At 51.6% G+C, this 15,616-nt stretch overlaps 1 protein-coding gene across 3 annotated transcripts in view; it reads right to left on the bottom strand.

Annotated features, from left to right (window-relative positions):
* DOCK1 (dedicator of cytokinesis 1) overlaps positions 1-15,616 on the bottom strand; it is a 524,727-nt gene that overhangs the window by 406,614 nt on the left and 102,497 nt on the right. For all 3 annotated transcript variants that reach the window (XM_027063392.2, XM_027063390.2, XM_027063391.2), the window contains exons 14-19: positions 14,110-14,234; positions 12,855-12,953; positions 11,820-11,892; positions 6,295-6,398; positions 5,714-5,897; positions 809-906 (exon numbers count right to left, since the gene is read on the bottom strand). In XM_027063392.2, the coding sequence (XP_026919193.1) occupies positions 809-906; positions 5,714-5,897; positions 6,295-6,398; positions 11,820-11,892; positions 12,855-12,953; positions 14,110-14,234 (683 nt within the window). The remainder of the gene's footprint in view (positions 1-808; positions 907-5,713; positions 5,898-6,294; positions 6,399-11,819; positions 11,893-12,854; positions 12,954-14,109; positions 14,235-15,616) is intronic.

Raw genomic sequence — 15,616 nt, 5'->3', positions numbered from 1 at the left:
AGCTGATCGTGTGCAGGCCAAATGGGGCAAACTGAACACGGAAACAGGTTTCCTTACATAAAAGGAAAAGTCACCGGGGCCAAAAAAAGGATAGAGCGCTCTAATATCAGAAGTAATAACAATTCTCTGATAAAAAAATTATTAAAAAAAAAAAAAGAATTATAGATTTGGATGACAAGCCTGGGTGGCTGAGTCTGTTAAGCGTCCGACTTCAGCTCAGGTCATGATCTCATGGTTCATGGGTTCAAGCCCCGCATCAGGCTCTGTGCTGACAGCTCAGAGCCTGGATCCTACTTCGGATTCTGTGTCTCCCTCTCTCTCTGCCCCTCCCCTGCTCACGCTCTCTCTCTCTCTCAGAAATAAATCAACATTAAAAAAAAGAAAAGAATTCTAGAATTGGAGCACTCCAACGATCTCGGATCACCCTAGTCTGACTGTCCTTTCTTGCAGATAAAGATTCAAGAGGGCACCTGACGTTTCTCCAGAGTTCTCTGGGAGGTTAAGAAATGAGTCCAAGATCACGCGGGAAGCAAACAGCCAAGACAAGGCTCTCAGTGCTCTGACCTCCTGAGCCAGAACACAAGACTGGGTTGAATCCAAAGCCCGTTTCCTTTCCCGTGAAGCCAGACCACCCTACCAACCAGAATCCAAGGTGGAGTCTGTCCACGTGCAGGTGCATGTCAACATCCACCGGAAGCCACCTGATGGAGGGATTCTGACGGAGTCGCATGCTACTGAGCAGGCAGTGCCTGGATCTGCCCACACATGGGAGAACACCACACCATGCCACCCCCGGGGTCTGTGTTACCTTCACCACTTCGCCACCATCGACCTTCATCAGCTGCCTCAAGTTCTGCTGCAGCAAGCTGGTGTTGGAACGCCACTTGAGCAGCCCCAGCAGGTCCACTGGAAGCAGAGAACGAACGAACATCAGATCTTCGCGGCAAGAACCTGGTCTCCCTTTGTCACACGTCCGCTGAGGTTCTCGATAGAACTTTGAAACAGAGCGATCAACCCTGCTTGGAAACCTCCTCCCGCTGAAAACTCCATTACTTTCTAGAACACACTTGACACGTCGAATGGCTGAATACATGACTTCCGACCACATTTACCATGAAATGATTCCAGGTCGAAGCTTAAAATTGCATTCGGTGTAGCACCTGGGTGGCTCGGTCGGTTAAGAGTCCGACTCTTGATTTCGGCTCAGGTCATGATCTCCTGGTTCATGAGTTTGAGCTCTGTGTCAGGCTCTGTGCTGACAGTGCAGAGCCTGCTTGGGATTCTCCCTCTCCCTCTCTCTCTGCCCCTCCCCAGCCCGTGCGCTCTCTCTTTCTCTCGCTCTCAAAATAAGTAAACTTAAAAAAAAAACGCATTCGGGAGCTTAAGAAAAAAGGGCTGAACTTTTCAACCTCCAAGAAGGTAGATTCAGACCAGCAGAGGGTCTGGAAGAAGGCTCCTGGCCCATCAAGTGCGGTCCTGAAATACCAAGTGGGTTTTTTCCTATCTGAGAACATGGCTTTTATTTATTTATTTTTTAATTAAATAACATAAAATAAGAAAGGCACATTCAGGTGCAGAAACTACAAGGTGACAGGAAGCCTGGACCATGGGGCAACCACTGCCCTCATCCTGGCCTGACCTACCATGGCTGTTTGTCTCCTATGGTTGAATTTTATCTGGTTTGTTTTCTCATAGAAAAACCACAGACTGAATGGATGCATTTTTACAGACTAAATGCGGAAGACAATGTCCGGAGATGATTTTGTTTAAGACAGCAAGATGTTCTTTAAGGCACGAAGACAGAATCCAAAGCATCTCTAGGAAAGAACATGTGCCCACACATTCTCCACTTGAAAGTATATTAATATCCCATTACGTGAAAAAAAACACAATTAGCAAAGTGCCTCCAAGTGACTGTTTATGCTCGTCGGGAAGAAACTTCAGCTACGCAAAGTATCTCCATTAAAAAAAAAAAACCTAGTTCATAATGAAAAGAAAAATACAATTTTGGCAATATAATTTTAGCATTTCAGGGGACATAAGACACTTGCTAAGGACTAAACCACACAAAAGGCATTCGTGTGATGATCACCAAAACATACATTCTCCTTTATTTGCCCTCCCCCCAAGGACAGCTGATGGGGGGGGGGGGAGCAGGGGGGGGAACAGTGACAATGAAGAGGGACGGTACCCAGGAGCACTGGGCAATGAGTAAGCTGTAGGCTCGAATGCCCGCTGGGCCACATCACCACCATATGACCTTGGGCAACTAACCTCACTCAATTTACCTATCTGAAGGATGGGTACGACGTTGCCCAACTGGAAGGCTGGTGCCAGGATTAAATGGTGTGATGTGGAGAAAGTGCTCAGCAAGCTACCCAGCATGAAGACAGACAGCAGTGGCTGTCCATCCACAAGATGATGAGGAAGTGAAAAATTTTAGCCATTCATCGTGAAAACTAACATGTTTTCATTTGTAAATGAAGGTGGAGTATGAGAAAGGCCACATCCTGCCCAGACATGCCTTAGGTGCCAGGGTTAAGGGAGATTTCCACCTCATGAGAGTTACCAGTGTTTTTTCAATGGAAACTAGTTACTTATCTGGATTCCATTCCCACAAAGTTAGCGGCACTTCCGGTGTGAGGGAGGCTTAGGCTGATGTCGGTATTTTAAATCTGAGAAAAGGTACAACCGGCCAGCCTAAGAACACCTCCAAGGAGGGAGAGCCTGCTTTAAGAAAACAGCTTGACCAGCCTCCCACTAGCCGGGTCAGACCAGCGCTCCCTGTCCAAGCCCTCATCCCCGGGAGCCACCGCGGCTTGGCCGTGATCACTTCTGTGTCTTGTGACTTCTAATTACATAGGAAGCTAATTGAGGAGAGGAATCACATCCTCAACTTCCCTTTTCATCCCCCACAGCATCCAGTAATGCTGAGAACAGAGATGTTTAATACAAACCTCGATGAATAATTCAGCCACTGCTTTTCCCTAAGTAACGGAACTTCGCAGGAACAAATCACGGCTGCAGAAAAATGACTCCCCGAATGAGACTCTGGGACGCAGAGCTCAGACGCCAAGTGGGGCAGCTCCATCTTGCACACCACCTGCCACACCACCATCCCGAAAAGAGGAATCATCGGCTGGTGTGCAGTGAAAGACAAAAGATGCCCCCTTTACTCTCAGTGAGCATCACGTCGGAATCTCCTCGTTGCCCGGCAACCGCTGCTGCCAATAGCGGGGTGCTCGCTCCCTCAGTTCCAGGGAAGGAATTACCCTGTGACTGATGACGGCCGAGGAGTCAGGAGGTGCGAGGAGAGGTCAACATCACCCCCCGGGGAGATGGCTGCCACTTAACCAACACCTTGGAGAGTTCTCGTTCACAGTCCCCTTCTCCAGCCACACGTGGCTTAGGAAGGATTCTGTGGGGGAGCCTCCCAACCTAACTGCTCTTCGGGACGTTGCTTGGATGGGGAAAACATGTTCAAGTTCCAAATAACAACTTCCAAACGTGCTTCTGGAACGTGACCCAAGCATAAGGCGGTGGCATCCTGTGTAGTGAAAATGACAATACACAGCAGCTCTCATTTTGTCCAGCACGTGATGGAAAGCTGAAGCGTCACATGCATGGGGCAGTGACTCCCCGGAGAGGCTGCCACTGCCCTGAGTTCAAGGAGGCCCTGGGCGGTGTAGCCATCAGACTAGTGAACTACCAGGGTGGTATCCAGAAAGGAACGTCTGACCCGTGGGGGCGGTCCCAAACCAGCACCTGCCTTGCTGACCATGTGCTCCCTGGGCACTAAACGCACAAGCCCCCCGTGTTTTCTGCAGCCCTCCCCATGTTTACACAGAACCCCGATGCCCAGTTAAGGCTTTACAATTGCTCACGGAGATTACTGACTACCACCAGCTTAGGGCAATGCTTAGGGCAAACCGTGATGATGAAGACATTAGAGAGACGTATCCCAATGGCCTTCGTGCATCCCCCACGTTACCCCGCACAGCTGACTCACGTGCCAAGCAGTGAGGAAGCACCTTCTAAACAGCGCAATACAACGGAGTGGAGAAGGCGGGCCCAGAAAGTTGGAACGGGGCCTGTACACCCGACTGCCCAGCCCTCTTTCCACTCCAATGCCATGACTTCCAGAGGAGGGGGTTACTCTGTCCCCTTTGATCCTGTTAAGGTCCAAACAGTGACTACCCCTCAGGCAAATCCGAGACTCCTGCCAAGATTTACAGACAATCCCCAGGGACACAATTCAAGATAGCAACAAACATTAATAATCAAAATCCATATTGGGTGGCTAAGAGGGCAAACTGGATTTTTCAGCTGAGTTTCAAGAGAGCATAAAGTCACCCTGCACAGCTGTGATATGCTCACATTTGGGGGATGCAATTTTTAAAGGTAGGAAGTATACAGAAGGGACTGCTGCGTCCAGTGTGCTGTGAGTAAGAGGTGCCCCTGGCCACACAGCCACGTTGCTGGGGACCCTGCAAGCGGTGGGGACAACTCGAGGCAGCCGGCGGGCCCAGCACAGGCACCACCTGACTCTGCATTTCAGTGTGCTTCATCAGCCGGTGCCTTATCTCACCGCCAGGGGAATTAGAAAGGCCACCAAAACCAACCTTTAAAAACAAAGGTAACTGAGGGAGCCTGGGTGGCTCCGTCGGTTGAGCGTCTGACTTCAGCATAGGTCATGATCTCACGGTTGGTGGGTTCGAGCCCTGCGTCGGTCTCTGTGCTGACAGCTCGGAGCCTGGAGCCCGCTTCGGATTATGTGTCCCCCTCTCTCTCTGCCCCACCACTGCTTGTGCTCTGTCTCTCTCTGCCTTTCAAAAATGAATAAACATAAAAAGAATTTTTTTAATAAAAACAAGAAAAAGAAAAAAAAACAGAGGGTGACTCTGTAGCTTAAAAAAGCTAAAGGGGTGCCTGGGTGGCTCAGTCGGTTGAGCATCCAACTTCGGCTCAGGTCATGATTTCACAGTTTGTGAGTTCGAGCCCCGCGTCGGGCTCTGTGCTGATAGCTCAGAGCCTGGAGCCTGCTTCCGATTCTGCGTCTCCCTCTCTCTCGGTCCCTCCCCAGCTCACACTCTGTCTCTGTCTCTCTCAAAAATAAATAAATGTTAAAAAAAAATTTTTTTTTAAAAAAGGTAACTGGTAATTATCTCAGTGAGTAGCTGGGAGACGGGAAGGTACACACAGAGTGGGCACCTCAGACCCTCCAGCTCACATAACCCCTGCCAGGCCCTTTGAGACAGACATTACACCTGCGTATGTGCCTAGATGAGGAAATGAGGTTCAGGCGGTGTCAGAGGCCCCCCCCGCCCCCCGTTCAAGGTCACTTCCAGGATTAGCACAGGGCAAGGGCTCAGAGGCACGTCTTTGCTCTGACTCCAAGTCTCGTGTTTTCTTCCCCTTACACTGTGCTGTGTTCCTTTGGCCAAAAACCTTTCTTTTAAAGCAAGCCCACTGGTTTATCTCTCTTTAAGGTTAATCCTTAGACCAAAACTATAGTGAAGTTTAAAGCGCAATGGATGTCACACTCCCTGCTAGTCCATGGATGCCCACACCGTCCATCCCAGAGGATGCGTGAATGACCCACGGACAGTGATCCTGCTCCTGCCGAAGCTTCCGCTGCTGAACGGGGAGCACGAGCAGGACTCGGGTGGGGGAGGGAAACCACGGGGTGACACGGGTCTGTCCCCAAACTCACCGTTCTGGGTAAGTTTCGTGGAACACACCAGTGTTGAGATCTGGAAGGAATCTTTGCTGATGGTGCAGCTTCCAAGACTCTGCATGCTCCTGCCCGTGGCAGAGTGCGCCTTTTCTTCCAGCTCCGCCTTCGTGGAGGGCAGGCTTAGGTACGTCGCGGCGTCCTCCAGCTTCTTTGCCTCCGCCTGTGGGTTTAATTACACGCATGTCGAACACGAGTCACAATGGACTGACACACGCATGTCGAACACGAGTCACAATGGACCAACACCTAATTCTTTCCTATCCCTTGCTATCTTCAATCCTTTTAACCATCATGATATTTGCTCTTTTTCATTTGCTAAACTATTTTAATGATTTCCCTTATTCCTGTAGATTAATTCATGTTAACATTTATCGTACATCATCTTCTCTCATCAGGAACAGCCAAAAGGCTGGTCATCTGCAATGTTCACTTAGATAACGAACTGTAGCCAGAGAGCAGCTTTCTCACAAAGAGAGGAAATGTCAGCTGAGGCCAGGAAGCCCAGAGACGGGTGAAAGAGCCCATACTAGCAATACGACACCAATAAAGTGGTATACCTTGTAGACGATGAGATCATGCTCCCCGTCCCTCAGAGTGGTCCCATCGTATCTCATCAGCTTTACAAATGCTAGTGCAAATATTTTCTCAGATTTATCCTTAGCTGCAAGAGAAACCAATCATCGTCATCAACTGCCGTCATGACAATCTAGCATCATAAAATGCTGCGAGGCCTACCTTCATGAAAACACTACAAAACCACATGGGATTACAGTAAACAGACAAATGGAGAAATGGACGAAGTTAACCAGAGGAAGGCTCCTCACTTGAGCTCAAATTAATCTTGTAAATTCAAAGTTATTGCGACCAAGATCTCATGCGGGACTTTCCTCGGCAAACCTGAAGCCTGATTCCCAAGGTCAAGGGTAGCACGATGATGTTGAAGAAGGCCATGGAGGCAAGCCTGCAATCCTAGCAACTGGGAGTGACCAGGAAATGCTAACAAGGAAGATGGTGTGGCTTCATTAACATCGGGACACTCAGACCAGTGTGAACCACAGGGTCTGGAGACACGAGGCAGATGACAGTCCAGAAAGGACAGACCGTTCCCTAGGAAAACTGGCAATCAATATGGAACAAGAGAATAGACTCCTACCCCACAGCATCCCCTAGTATAAATTCAGGTGGGGCGAACACACGGATGTGTAAATTTGTTCTCTTTGGCAAGAAAGCTCCCTCCCCACGTACCTGAGCATGAGACTCGTTCCCTCACTTCATTCAAATCTCTGAGGACGTACCACCTACTCCGAGGTGACCAGCCCTTCTAACAGAGTAAATTAGAAACTGGTCACACTCTCCCCTCCCCTGATGCACTTTCCTTCATAAGTGCTATGGACTGAATTGTGTACCCCCCCCCACCCCAGTCTGGGGCTAGAGCCCTAACCCTCCACCACGTGACTCCAGTGGAGATGTGTCCTGTAGGCAGGTGCTTGAGGCTAGTGAGGTCACTAGGGTGAAGCGCCGATCCTCCGGCACCAGTGCCCGTCAAAAAAGGAGAAAGAGACCCCAGAGCTCTCCTCCTCTGTGTGAGTTCACAACCCTGGAGAGGGTCCTCGCCACAACCCAGGGTGCTGTCACCCTGCTCTCAGACTCCCAGACTCCAGAACCCCATTCCTATTGTGGAAGCCCCCCAGTCTATTCTGTTACGGCTGCTGGAGCAAAGCGAGATAACAGTCCTCATCCCTGTCGGAGCTCCAGCCGTGTGTACGTGTGTGTGTGTGTGTGTGTGTGTGTGAGCTGTCGTTCAGCCTTCGTTTCACACGCTGGCCTTTGGAAGGCAAGCAACGCTGCATCCGCGTCACTGCTATCTCCCCAGCACCGAGGAGTGGTGCCTGCCACCTATCAGGTACTCGGTCCCCATCCGTTCTACTTGGAGAGGTGACAACGAACTGGTTCTCTCACTCGATGACAGTGACGTGGGATAGGGTAATGGCGGGAACAGTCCCGATGGGCTGGGTGGTTGGAAGAGGTCTCTGAGAAGAGGGACAACACGTGAGCCAAGACATAAACCTTCCAGAATAGACGTGGCCAAATGCTTAGTCCCCAAGTGGGCCCAGGCTTGGCCATTTTGGGGACGGAAAGCCAGGGGACCGGTGAGTAGTGGGTGGTGAGGGGGGCAGGGGCCAGCGCAGGAGGGACAGATGAGGAGTCTCTGCCGACGAAACAGATTCAGCATGAGTTCTGCAAGATGCCAAGTGAGTACAGCATGGAAAACATTGAGTTTCAGAGCTATAATCTTTAAAATTATATATCCCAGATTCTCTTTTTAGAGATGAAAGGACAGAGGTCAACGAAGGAAGGAGCGCACATCCACCCCCGTCGAGTCAGGGGCTCAACATATTTACCCTAAGTCCCCACTGCACGAGATAGCGTGCCTCATTAATCTGTGCAGTCCTGGTGTCCATCAGTTCCTGGCACACAGTAGGTGCTCAATAAATGGTATACCTAATTTGATAAGTTAATGAATGACTGACTAACCACACTAAAGGGAGGGAAGAAGGTAAAAAATATGGACCCTAGGAATCAAAAAAAATATAACTTCGTGAATGGGCATCAGAAAACATAAAATATCTTAATGTTCAGGTGAGAAAGAACAGATGCTTCTAGCCTTGAGCTGACATGAAAACAATAAGGACATGCCTCCATGAAAGCAGCTGGGTTTCAAAGGGACACATGACCACCGCTGTCAGCCCACGGCTTCCCCCATCCTACTACAAAGCAGCACAAAGGAACAGTGCACACCTTTCATTAACACACTACACCTGGACGTCAAGGCCACGGACTGCACTTATTATGTGCTCGTCAGCAGCCATTGTGAGCAAGCAACAAACTTACAGGATGTCAAGGGCACGGGAGGCAGGGCTGCCCCACCCAACCATGCCCCCTATGAGCAAGGGGAACTCAGCCCCCAGCCGGCTGGACCCAGAGCTGCACAGCTGCTCATGTTCTGGTAAAACAGGAGCCAGTGCATCTGGAATTGCTAACACGTTGCTGGAGTATAGATCACCCAACCCCCAGGGACGGGTCCCATCCTGAGAAATCCCAGCTCTTATTTCCTTGGCTTGCCCACGTCCAGGGGAAAAGCGGCTGATAGGCCGGGGGGGGGGGGGGGGGGGGCAGGTGGCGGGACGGGGAGGAATTGTGGCCTCACTTCTTCCTGTCTCTGACCCCGTGTGTCCGAGATCGCGATCGCGGAGGCGACAGGGACCCCTGGCTACCGTCACTTTCATAGCGGACAGCTCAGGACTGCATCGGCATCACACTCTTGATGCTCAACACGGTTCCAAAACCGCACAAGCCGTGGCGCAGGGAGCCTCATTAATTACGCAAATGTGCGGTAGCAGGTTGGGTGACAGCATCTTGTCTATAATGAGTACTTAAAACTGTCTGGAAAAATAAGGATTTTGAAAATTAAAATGCTGGGCCCTGATGTAATTTATTAACGAGAGAGAACAAGCTCGTTACGAAGGGGGAGCTTACCTCGGAGACAAGCCCTCTATGGATTCCAGAACTGGGTCCTTGCCTTCCAGCGTGCCCCCCTTGTCCCTGCGGCCCACTCCCATCCCGGCCGATTCACTGATGCAGGGTGCTGAGCCCACGGCTCCCCGCACGCCTTGGCTGAGGACAGACCCGCCCTGGGTCCCCCATCCACGCGCCCCGGTCCATTCACCCCGCACCCCAGCCTTCTCCACAATAATCCCAGGATGATATTCAGAAAGAGGAGAACCTTCTCTGCGACGGGTAGACAGCAGGTGAAAAACTAAGACCAGGTGATGGATGTGGCCTCACCTCACCCCAAGGTGTGGGAATAGGACGCTCCAGCATAGGACTAAGTTTGAACCAGAATCGTCCCACTGACTAACTATGGTGACTTTGGGCCGCCGAGGGGGAGTCCGTGGGCCCCAGCTTCCTCAACCGTAACGGGCAGGGTGATGGCCACAGTGACAGAACACGGGGTTATTGTGAGGACCAGTCGAAACAGTACAGCAAAACTGCTCATGCCAGGAGCCCAGTAAAGGCACAATGCGTGTTCGCAAACGTTTATTACCAGTTGTTCTTCTCCCAAAGTTCTGGCCAGCAAGGAGTGCCATGCACCCCCTGCGGCCTGCCGGTCTGGATTTGGCCCCCGGGGCAAGTATGCAACGCTTGGGCACTGCGGGCCACGCTGCCCAGCCCCCACGACCCTGCTGTTCCACCCTGCTCGAACCCCGAGCCCCCTTTCCCTGCTCAGCCCAAACATGGGGATAGGATGAGAGAGAGGATGATGCCACAGGTCACTTCCGCCCGCCCCCTCCACATAGCCGCTGACCACGACAGGCCCCGTGCTGTCTGGACCCCTTGGTTCAACTGCCTCGGCCTCCGTACCCCACGCCCCCGTGTGTCTTCCGGCTGATATGCGTGCTCTCTACACACCAGCCCCGCGGACCACGTGAGCACACCTCGACACTTCTGAATAGCAGCGAGGCCCTGGGTCCTCACCGGCCCCACAGAGGGGTCTACGTCCCCCCAGCTTCAGACCCTTGCGCGTGTACCCGCTCTCCTGGACCACACTCCTAGGAAAGGGACCGGGTCAGGCAGAACCCCTTACAGGAACAGTAAGAAGGATGGGCACATCATCACGCAGCAGTGGCTCCTAAGGAGCACCTACCCCATGCCAGGCATTGTGCCAAAGGTTCGGCAGTCTCCATTGTGCTCGGTCTTGATGACCAAGTCTTCTTATCCTCCGGATGGCTGTGAGGGCGCCCGACAGCCAGGGCTGAGGACCCACAGGGTCGTCCATGCAACACAGGGCCCCCAGACCACCATTACCCTCAAATCTACAGCCCACAAAATGGAGCCAATCTCACTGTTTATTTATTGTTATTTTTTTAAATGTTTATTTATTTTTGAGAGAGAGACAGAGACAGAGTGCGAGCAGGGGAGGGGCAGAGAGAGAGGGAGACACAGGATCCGGAGCAGACTCCAGGCTCTGAGCCGTCAGCACAGAGCCCAACACAGGGCTCGAACTCACGAACTGTGAGATCATGACCTGAGCAGAAGTTGGACCCTCAGCCGACTGAGCCACCCAGGCGCCCCTCTTATTGTGAATTGTTTTCCCAAATCTGAGGTCACCACCCAGTGGGTACAGACACAGGACTTAATCTGCCTTTCGTAATATCTCAGCGTCTAGCACTGGGCTACATCCTTAGCAGACACTCAACGAATGTGACAAGGTGACCTTCAGTCATCAATAACTCTTTTGGAAGGGGAGACATTCAAGCCCCCATCCTGGTGCACCTGGGTGGCTCAGTCGGTCAAGCATCTGACTCTGGCTCAGGTCATGATCTCACCGTTCATGGTTCCGAGCCCCACGTGGGGCTATGGGCGGACAGCTCGGAGCCTGGAGCCTGCTTCGGATTCTGTGTCTCTCTCTCTCTCTCTCTCTCTCTCTCTCTCTCTCTCTCTGTCTCTCCTCAGCTTGTGTGTGTGCACGCTCTCTCAAAATTAAATAAACATAAAAAAAAAAAAAAAAAACCCAAGTCCCCCATTCTTTCCTCCCGGCATCTCGGCATCAGCCAGTGCTGTCCCAACATTTCCTGCGAGAGAAGCTCAGCCTGAATCCAGACACCAGGGGCCGCTCACAAAGACAAACGGTCTCCAGGGTTTCCGTTCCAGTGCAAAGGGCATGAAGAGCCAATTTTTGAAATCCACTTGTATCTCAGTGACTTTTCTGATGGATGGAACAGCATTACAAGTCACACGGAAGAGAGGAAACAGAAAGGAAGAACAGGAAGTAGCAGCTGGAACAACTCAAGAAAATTCATGTCTCCCTATGATCGGCTCAAGGAAAAAGAGTCGGTGACATTTTCTGGAAACAAGTCAACACGGAAATGAGTTAAAGGATTAATGTGGCACTGTGTTGGGATAACCGAGTTCTAGATCCAGAACTTCCGGAACAATCCAGAACAAGTGATGAGTACAGCCTACTAGGCTTTGCCCCTGTTCTCCCGTGAAAACCCCATGGGCTAAGGAAGGGATTACTCACAGTCCTGTGACGATCTGTGGCGGAAGGTAAACCGAAGGTGACTGCGGTTGACATCCTCAATGGGAATGGCCACCTGCAGAGTGGAAAACGGAACTTTCAGCACCTGTACCAGTATCTTCTCACATCAGTGGCCCTGTCCAACTGCAGATACGGTGCAACCACGCACAACTCGTCACTGCAGTGATGAAAACACTGGATACCTAATCCCCCGTACGACTTTCCAAAGCAAAACGCCTTCTGAAAATTTAAACTAGGTAATATTGCAAAGGACGCCAAGCCAACCCTGCGAGACAGCAGACGTTTTCGTAAACATTCAGATCCTCCCTGTCAAGAGTCTATGTTTACGAGTTGCCATTTCCCTTGGCAGCCCTTCTGGGAGGTGCCCACGCATCCTCCACGGCCGCGGGGACCTGCCCTCGGCGGCAGGAGCGAAGCTGGCTTGTCAGGACTTCCAGTCCAAGGAGACCCAACACGTGCTGCCTTTGGGCAAAGACTGTCCCTAAAAACTCTCGTATCTGACATCTGTGTTGTAGAGCCAACCCTTGGCCGGGGTCTCAAGTATTCAAGCCCTTGGCACGTGGGCTGGGGGAGTGCCACGCTGGGCGGCCGTGGTGACGTCAGCGTGCCGCGTGAGGAAAGCAGAGTACGACACCACGGAAGGGGATTCGTCTCCCCAGCGATTCCCTCCATACGCTGTCACCACTATTTTTTTCCATTTGGTGTAAAGACAGCAGGCCACACATCAAACAGACCTGAGAAGAGAAAGATAATAGCTATCTTTAAAGGACCCTGTCATTTGTCTCCATGAAAGTCCTATTTTTATGTCCAAGAGGAGATGAGAGTAAATGTATTCCAAGAAATGCCAGCGTGGTTCCTTAGCAACCTTGAACGACTTTGTTGCAAGAGCGCCTCTGCCTGTTTGGGGTGGCCGCTGGCGAGCAGCCCCGGCTTGGGCGGGAGGTGGGGACTTCCTTGGGATACAAATGAGCATTTCATCATCAACCCCGTGGGATACAATGACCATGTAAATGATACCTTAACGGTCTCAAACCAACGCGGCTGCTTGACTTGGTAGTAAATCACAGACTTGTACTCTGAAATCCCTTCGTCGCCGGCACCCGGGAAAATCACATGCTTTAAAAGAAGGCATAAAGAGTTCACATCAGACCTCATAGAGCTTGACACCGCATACATCTCCCCATCTCCTGCCCCCATTAGATGAGCTAAGCAGAGCACTACAGGAATGCCAATAAACCCGGCACGAATGGAATGTGCTCCCGGCAATGGGAGGACAGATCCATCTGGAGCCAGTGCAGCCAGCGAAAGATCTTGCTCTCAGCCATTTAAGCATCTTGATGGTTATCAGCACAGAGATGCTATATCATCCTCCGTCCCCCGTCCCCTCACCCCTAACAGCCTCAACATTAAGTCTGAAGGAAGTTGCCTGAGTCACTCAGTAGGTCTAGAATAAAGAGCTTCGGACCAAAAAGGAGATGGCGACACTCCTTCCTGTTCCGCCAGCTGTCAACACTGACTACCTGACTTCGGCGGAAGTCACACCGTGAAGGCCCCGGTGGCAAGGGCAGCGCTGCCTGGCAGTGACACTGGACGTGGGCCACCCACCCCTCCCAGCACAGCTGAGCCTCAGGTGAGCACAGTGGCATTGCCCTCTGCCACGTGGGCCCAGGGGAGCCCAGCCCTCCACCCGTGGTCCAGAGTGGGAGGCGGCAGGGACATGTGCTCTGGGTTGGCCTCCGGTCATCCGAGGAGGCCACCGTCTCCGAGCACTGCCCCAGCTCGCGAGTCCTGCCGGCCGCTGCGACCACGCAGGAGGAGGTCTCGGGAACCACCACCACCAGCCAGCAGAGCAAGAGGTCGGATGCCCGGATCCAGACCCCAGTCCTACCTCCCGCTAGCTCTCTGACCCTGAACAAGACTTGTCTGGGCCTCAGTTTCCGCATCTCTCACACAGTGACCAGAACAGTGCCTGACCCGCTACCGTGCTGGGCAAGACCTCTGAGCCTTGGGTTTACACTGGCAAGTGAGGCATTGTGACACGGCCGGGGAACAAAGGCGGTCGGGACCCCCTGGTCGGGACTGCCAGGCCCCCGTGCACACCAGGCCTCTGTAGCGAGCTGGAGAAAGAGGGGAAAGAGTAAACTCTCATCCCTAGAAAGGGGGTCACACAGCCCCAGCCACGTCTTTTTCTATCGTGCAGCAGAGCCAAAGAGACACTTGGAAGGAAAATAAAGCCTCCACGCTACAGATTAAGCTTGGCCACAATATATACCTCCAACCGTTTTCCGTCCTCGTCATAAACAGACACGGTAACCTCCACATTCTTCGCTGTCGTTTTGCTTCCTTTATCAAAATCGCCTTGAACTAAAGTTACGTAGATATCATTTCGAACATCACCTGGGGGAGAAATTATACCTTTAAAGCCAATCCATTATTCACAATGTAACCGAGAATCCTGCACAACTGCCTTAACTTGCTACCTCCCCTAGCAGCGCATTCAAAACACTGTATTGGATGATTATGCAATATTTTCTACAAAACAGCCTCGCATTTTAAGGCATGACAAAAGCAGTTTTCAGCATCGTCAGCATAAGATGACGAGAAAGGGGAAAATTTCAAGGTCTTTAATGATCTGCGTGGTTCTTCACCTCGGGAGGCAGCCCACACACACAGCGGCTTCAATGCTGTCGATGGGTTTGCAATGACTGTCCCTCTCCAGAGTCTACGGCCCACTGTGACTCACATTACTATCTTGAGGTGGACCACTGGCTGCGTGCTCTGAGTCTGGGCAGCCAAAGAAAATCACATTAAGTGACAACTAGCAATATTGGCTTCCTCTACATTTTTCTAAGGACTTAAATGAAAAGCTGACTGAGAACCAGAACCCCAAACCAACGTTCTGAGTTGATGTCTGGGATCAGGGACTAGGAGTGGGTCAAGAGACAGCTTTCTGCATGGATCTTGTCTCCTCCGGTGGGCAGCGGTCAGGAACCTGAAGAAGGTCCACAGGGAGCAGAACGAAACAGATCTGTGCATTGTAAAGTGAGTCAGGCCATAAGTTGTGCAAAACAGAAGCAGGAACAAAAGACAAAACCCCACACACGACAAACGAGCTCAAAACGCTTCTTCCTACCGGGAGCACACGAGGCCCCTGGTAATGGGCCGACTGGGAAAACTTAGCGAGCTTCGTTAGCATCATGATTTAGAGCACGTAACACTACCCGGCGACTGCACCCCTGCTGTCTGTCTGGCCACCTCCCACGCCAGACCCACCTGCTCTCCCACAGGGATGTGAGGAGGATGTTCACCACGGGCAGTGAACGGCCCACTGTGTGCAAAGAACAAGGATCCCTTAAGAAAAAAATCCCCTTGCTTTATTGTTTTGTTGTGGCGGGGGGGGGGGGGGGGGGGGAGGTTGGTTTTTTTGGTTTCTGTTTTGTTTTTTGTTTTTTTACTGCTTTATGCTGGCTTTTAATGTATCCAACTATTAAATTAAGCCTTCATTTAAAAGTCGTTATTATAATAATCCCAGTGGGTTGCAACCACAGCCACCGGAGCTGCTGGGAGACGAAACAGGAGTGCAGTCCGTGATATCGACCGAGCGAGAAGCTAAGAGTGACAGAGCGTGGGGCCAAGGGCAGGAGGCAGAGCCTCCAGGCCAACACCTGCCGCTAATCCCTGAGTGACCACCAACACGTCACTTAACCTCCCCTGCCACCCACCGCTAAACAGCCTCATCAATAAGGCAGGGCAGTCTGAGTGATCCCTCAGCCTGTAAA

Source organism: Acinonyx jubatus, chromosome D2, assembly GCF_027475565.1.
Source record: "Acinonyx jubatus isolate Ajub_Pintada_27869175 chromosome D2, VMU_Ajub_asm_v1.0, whole genome shotgun sequence".
In the NCBI taxonomy this organism is placed as follows: Eukaryota; Metazoa; Chordata; class Mammalia; order Carnivora; family Felidae; genus Acinonyx; species Acinonyx jubatus.
The sequence above is the reverse complement of the archived record's forward strand: the minus strand, read 5'-3'. Positions and strand labels throughout refer to the sequence as shown.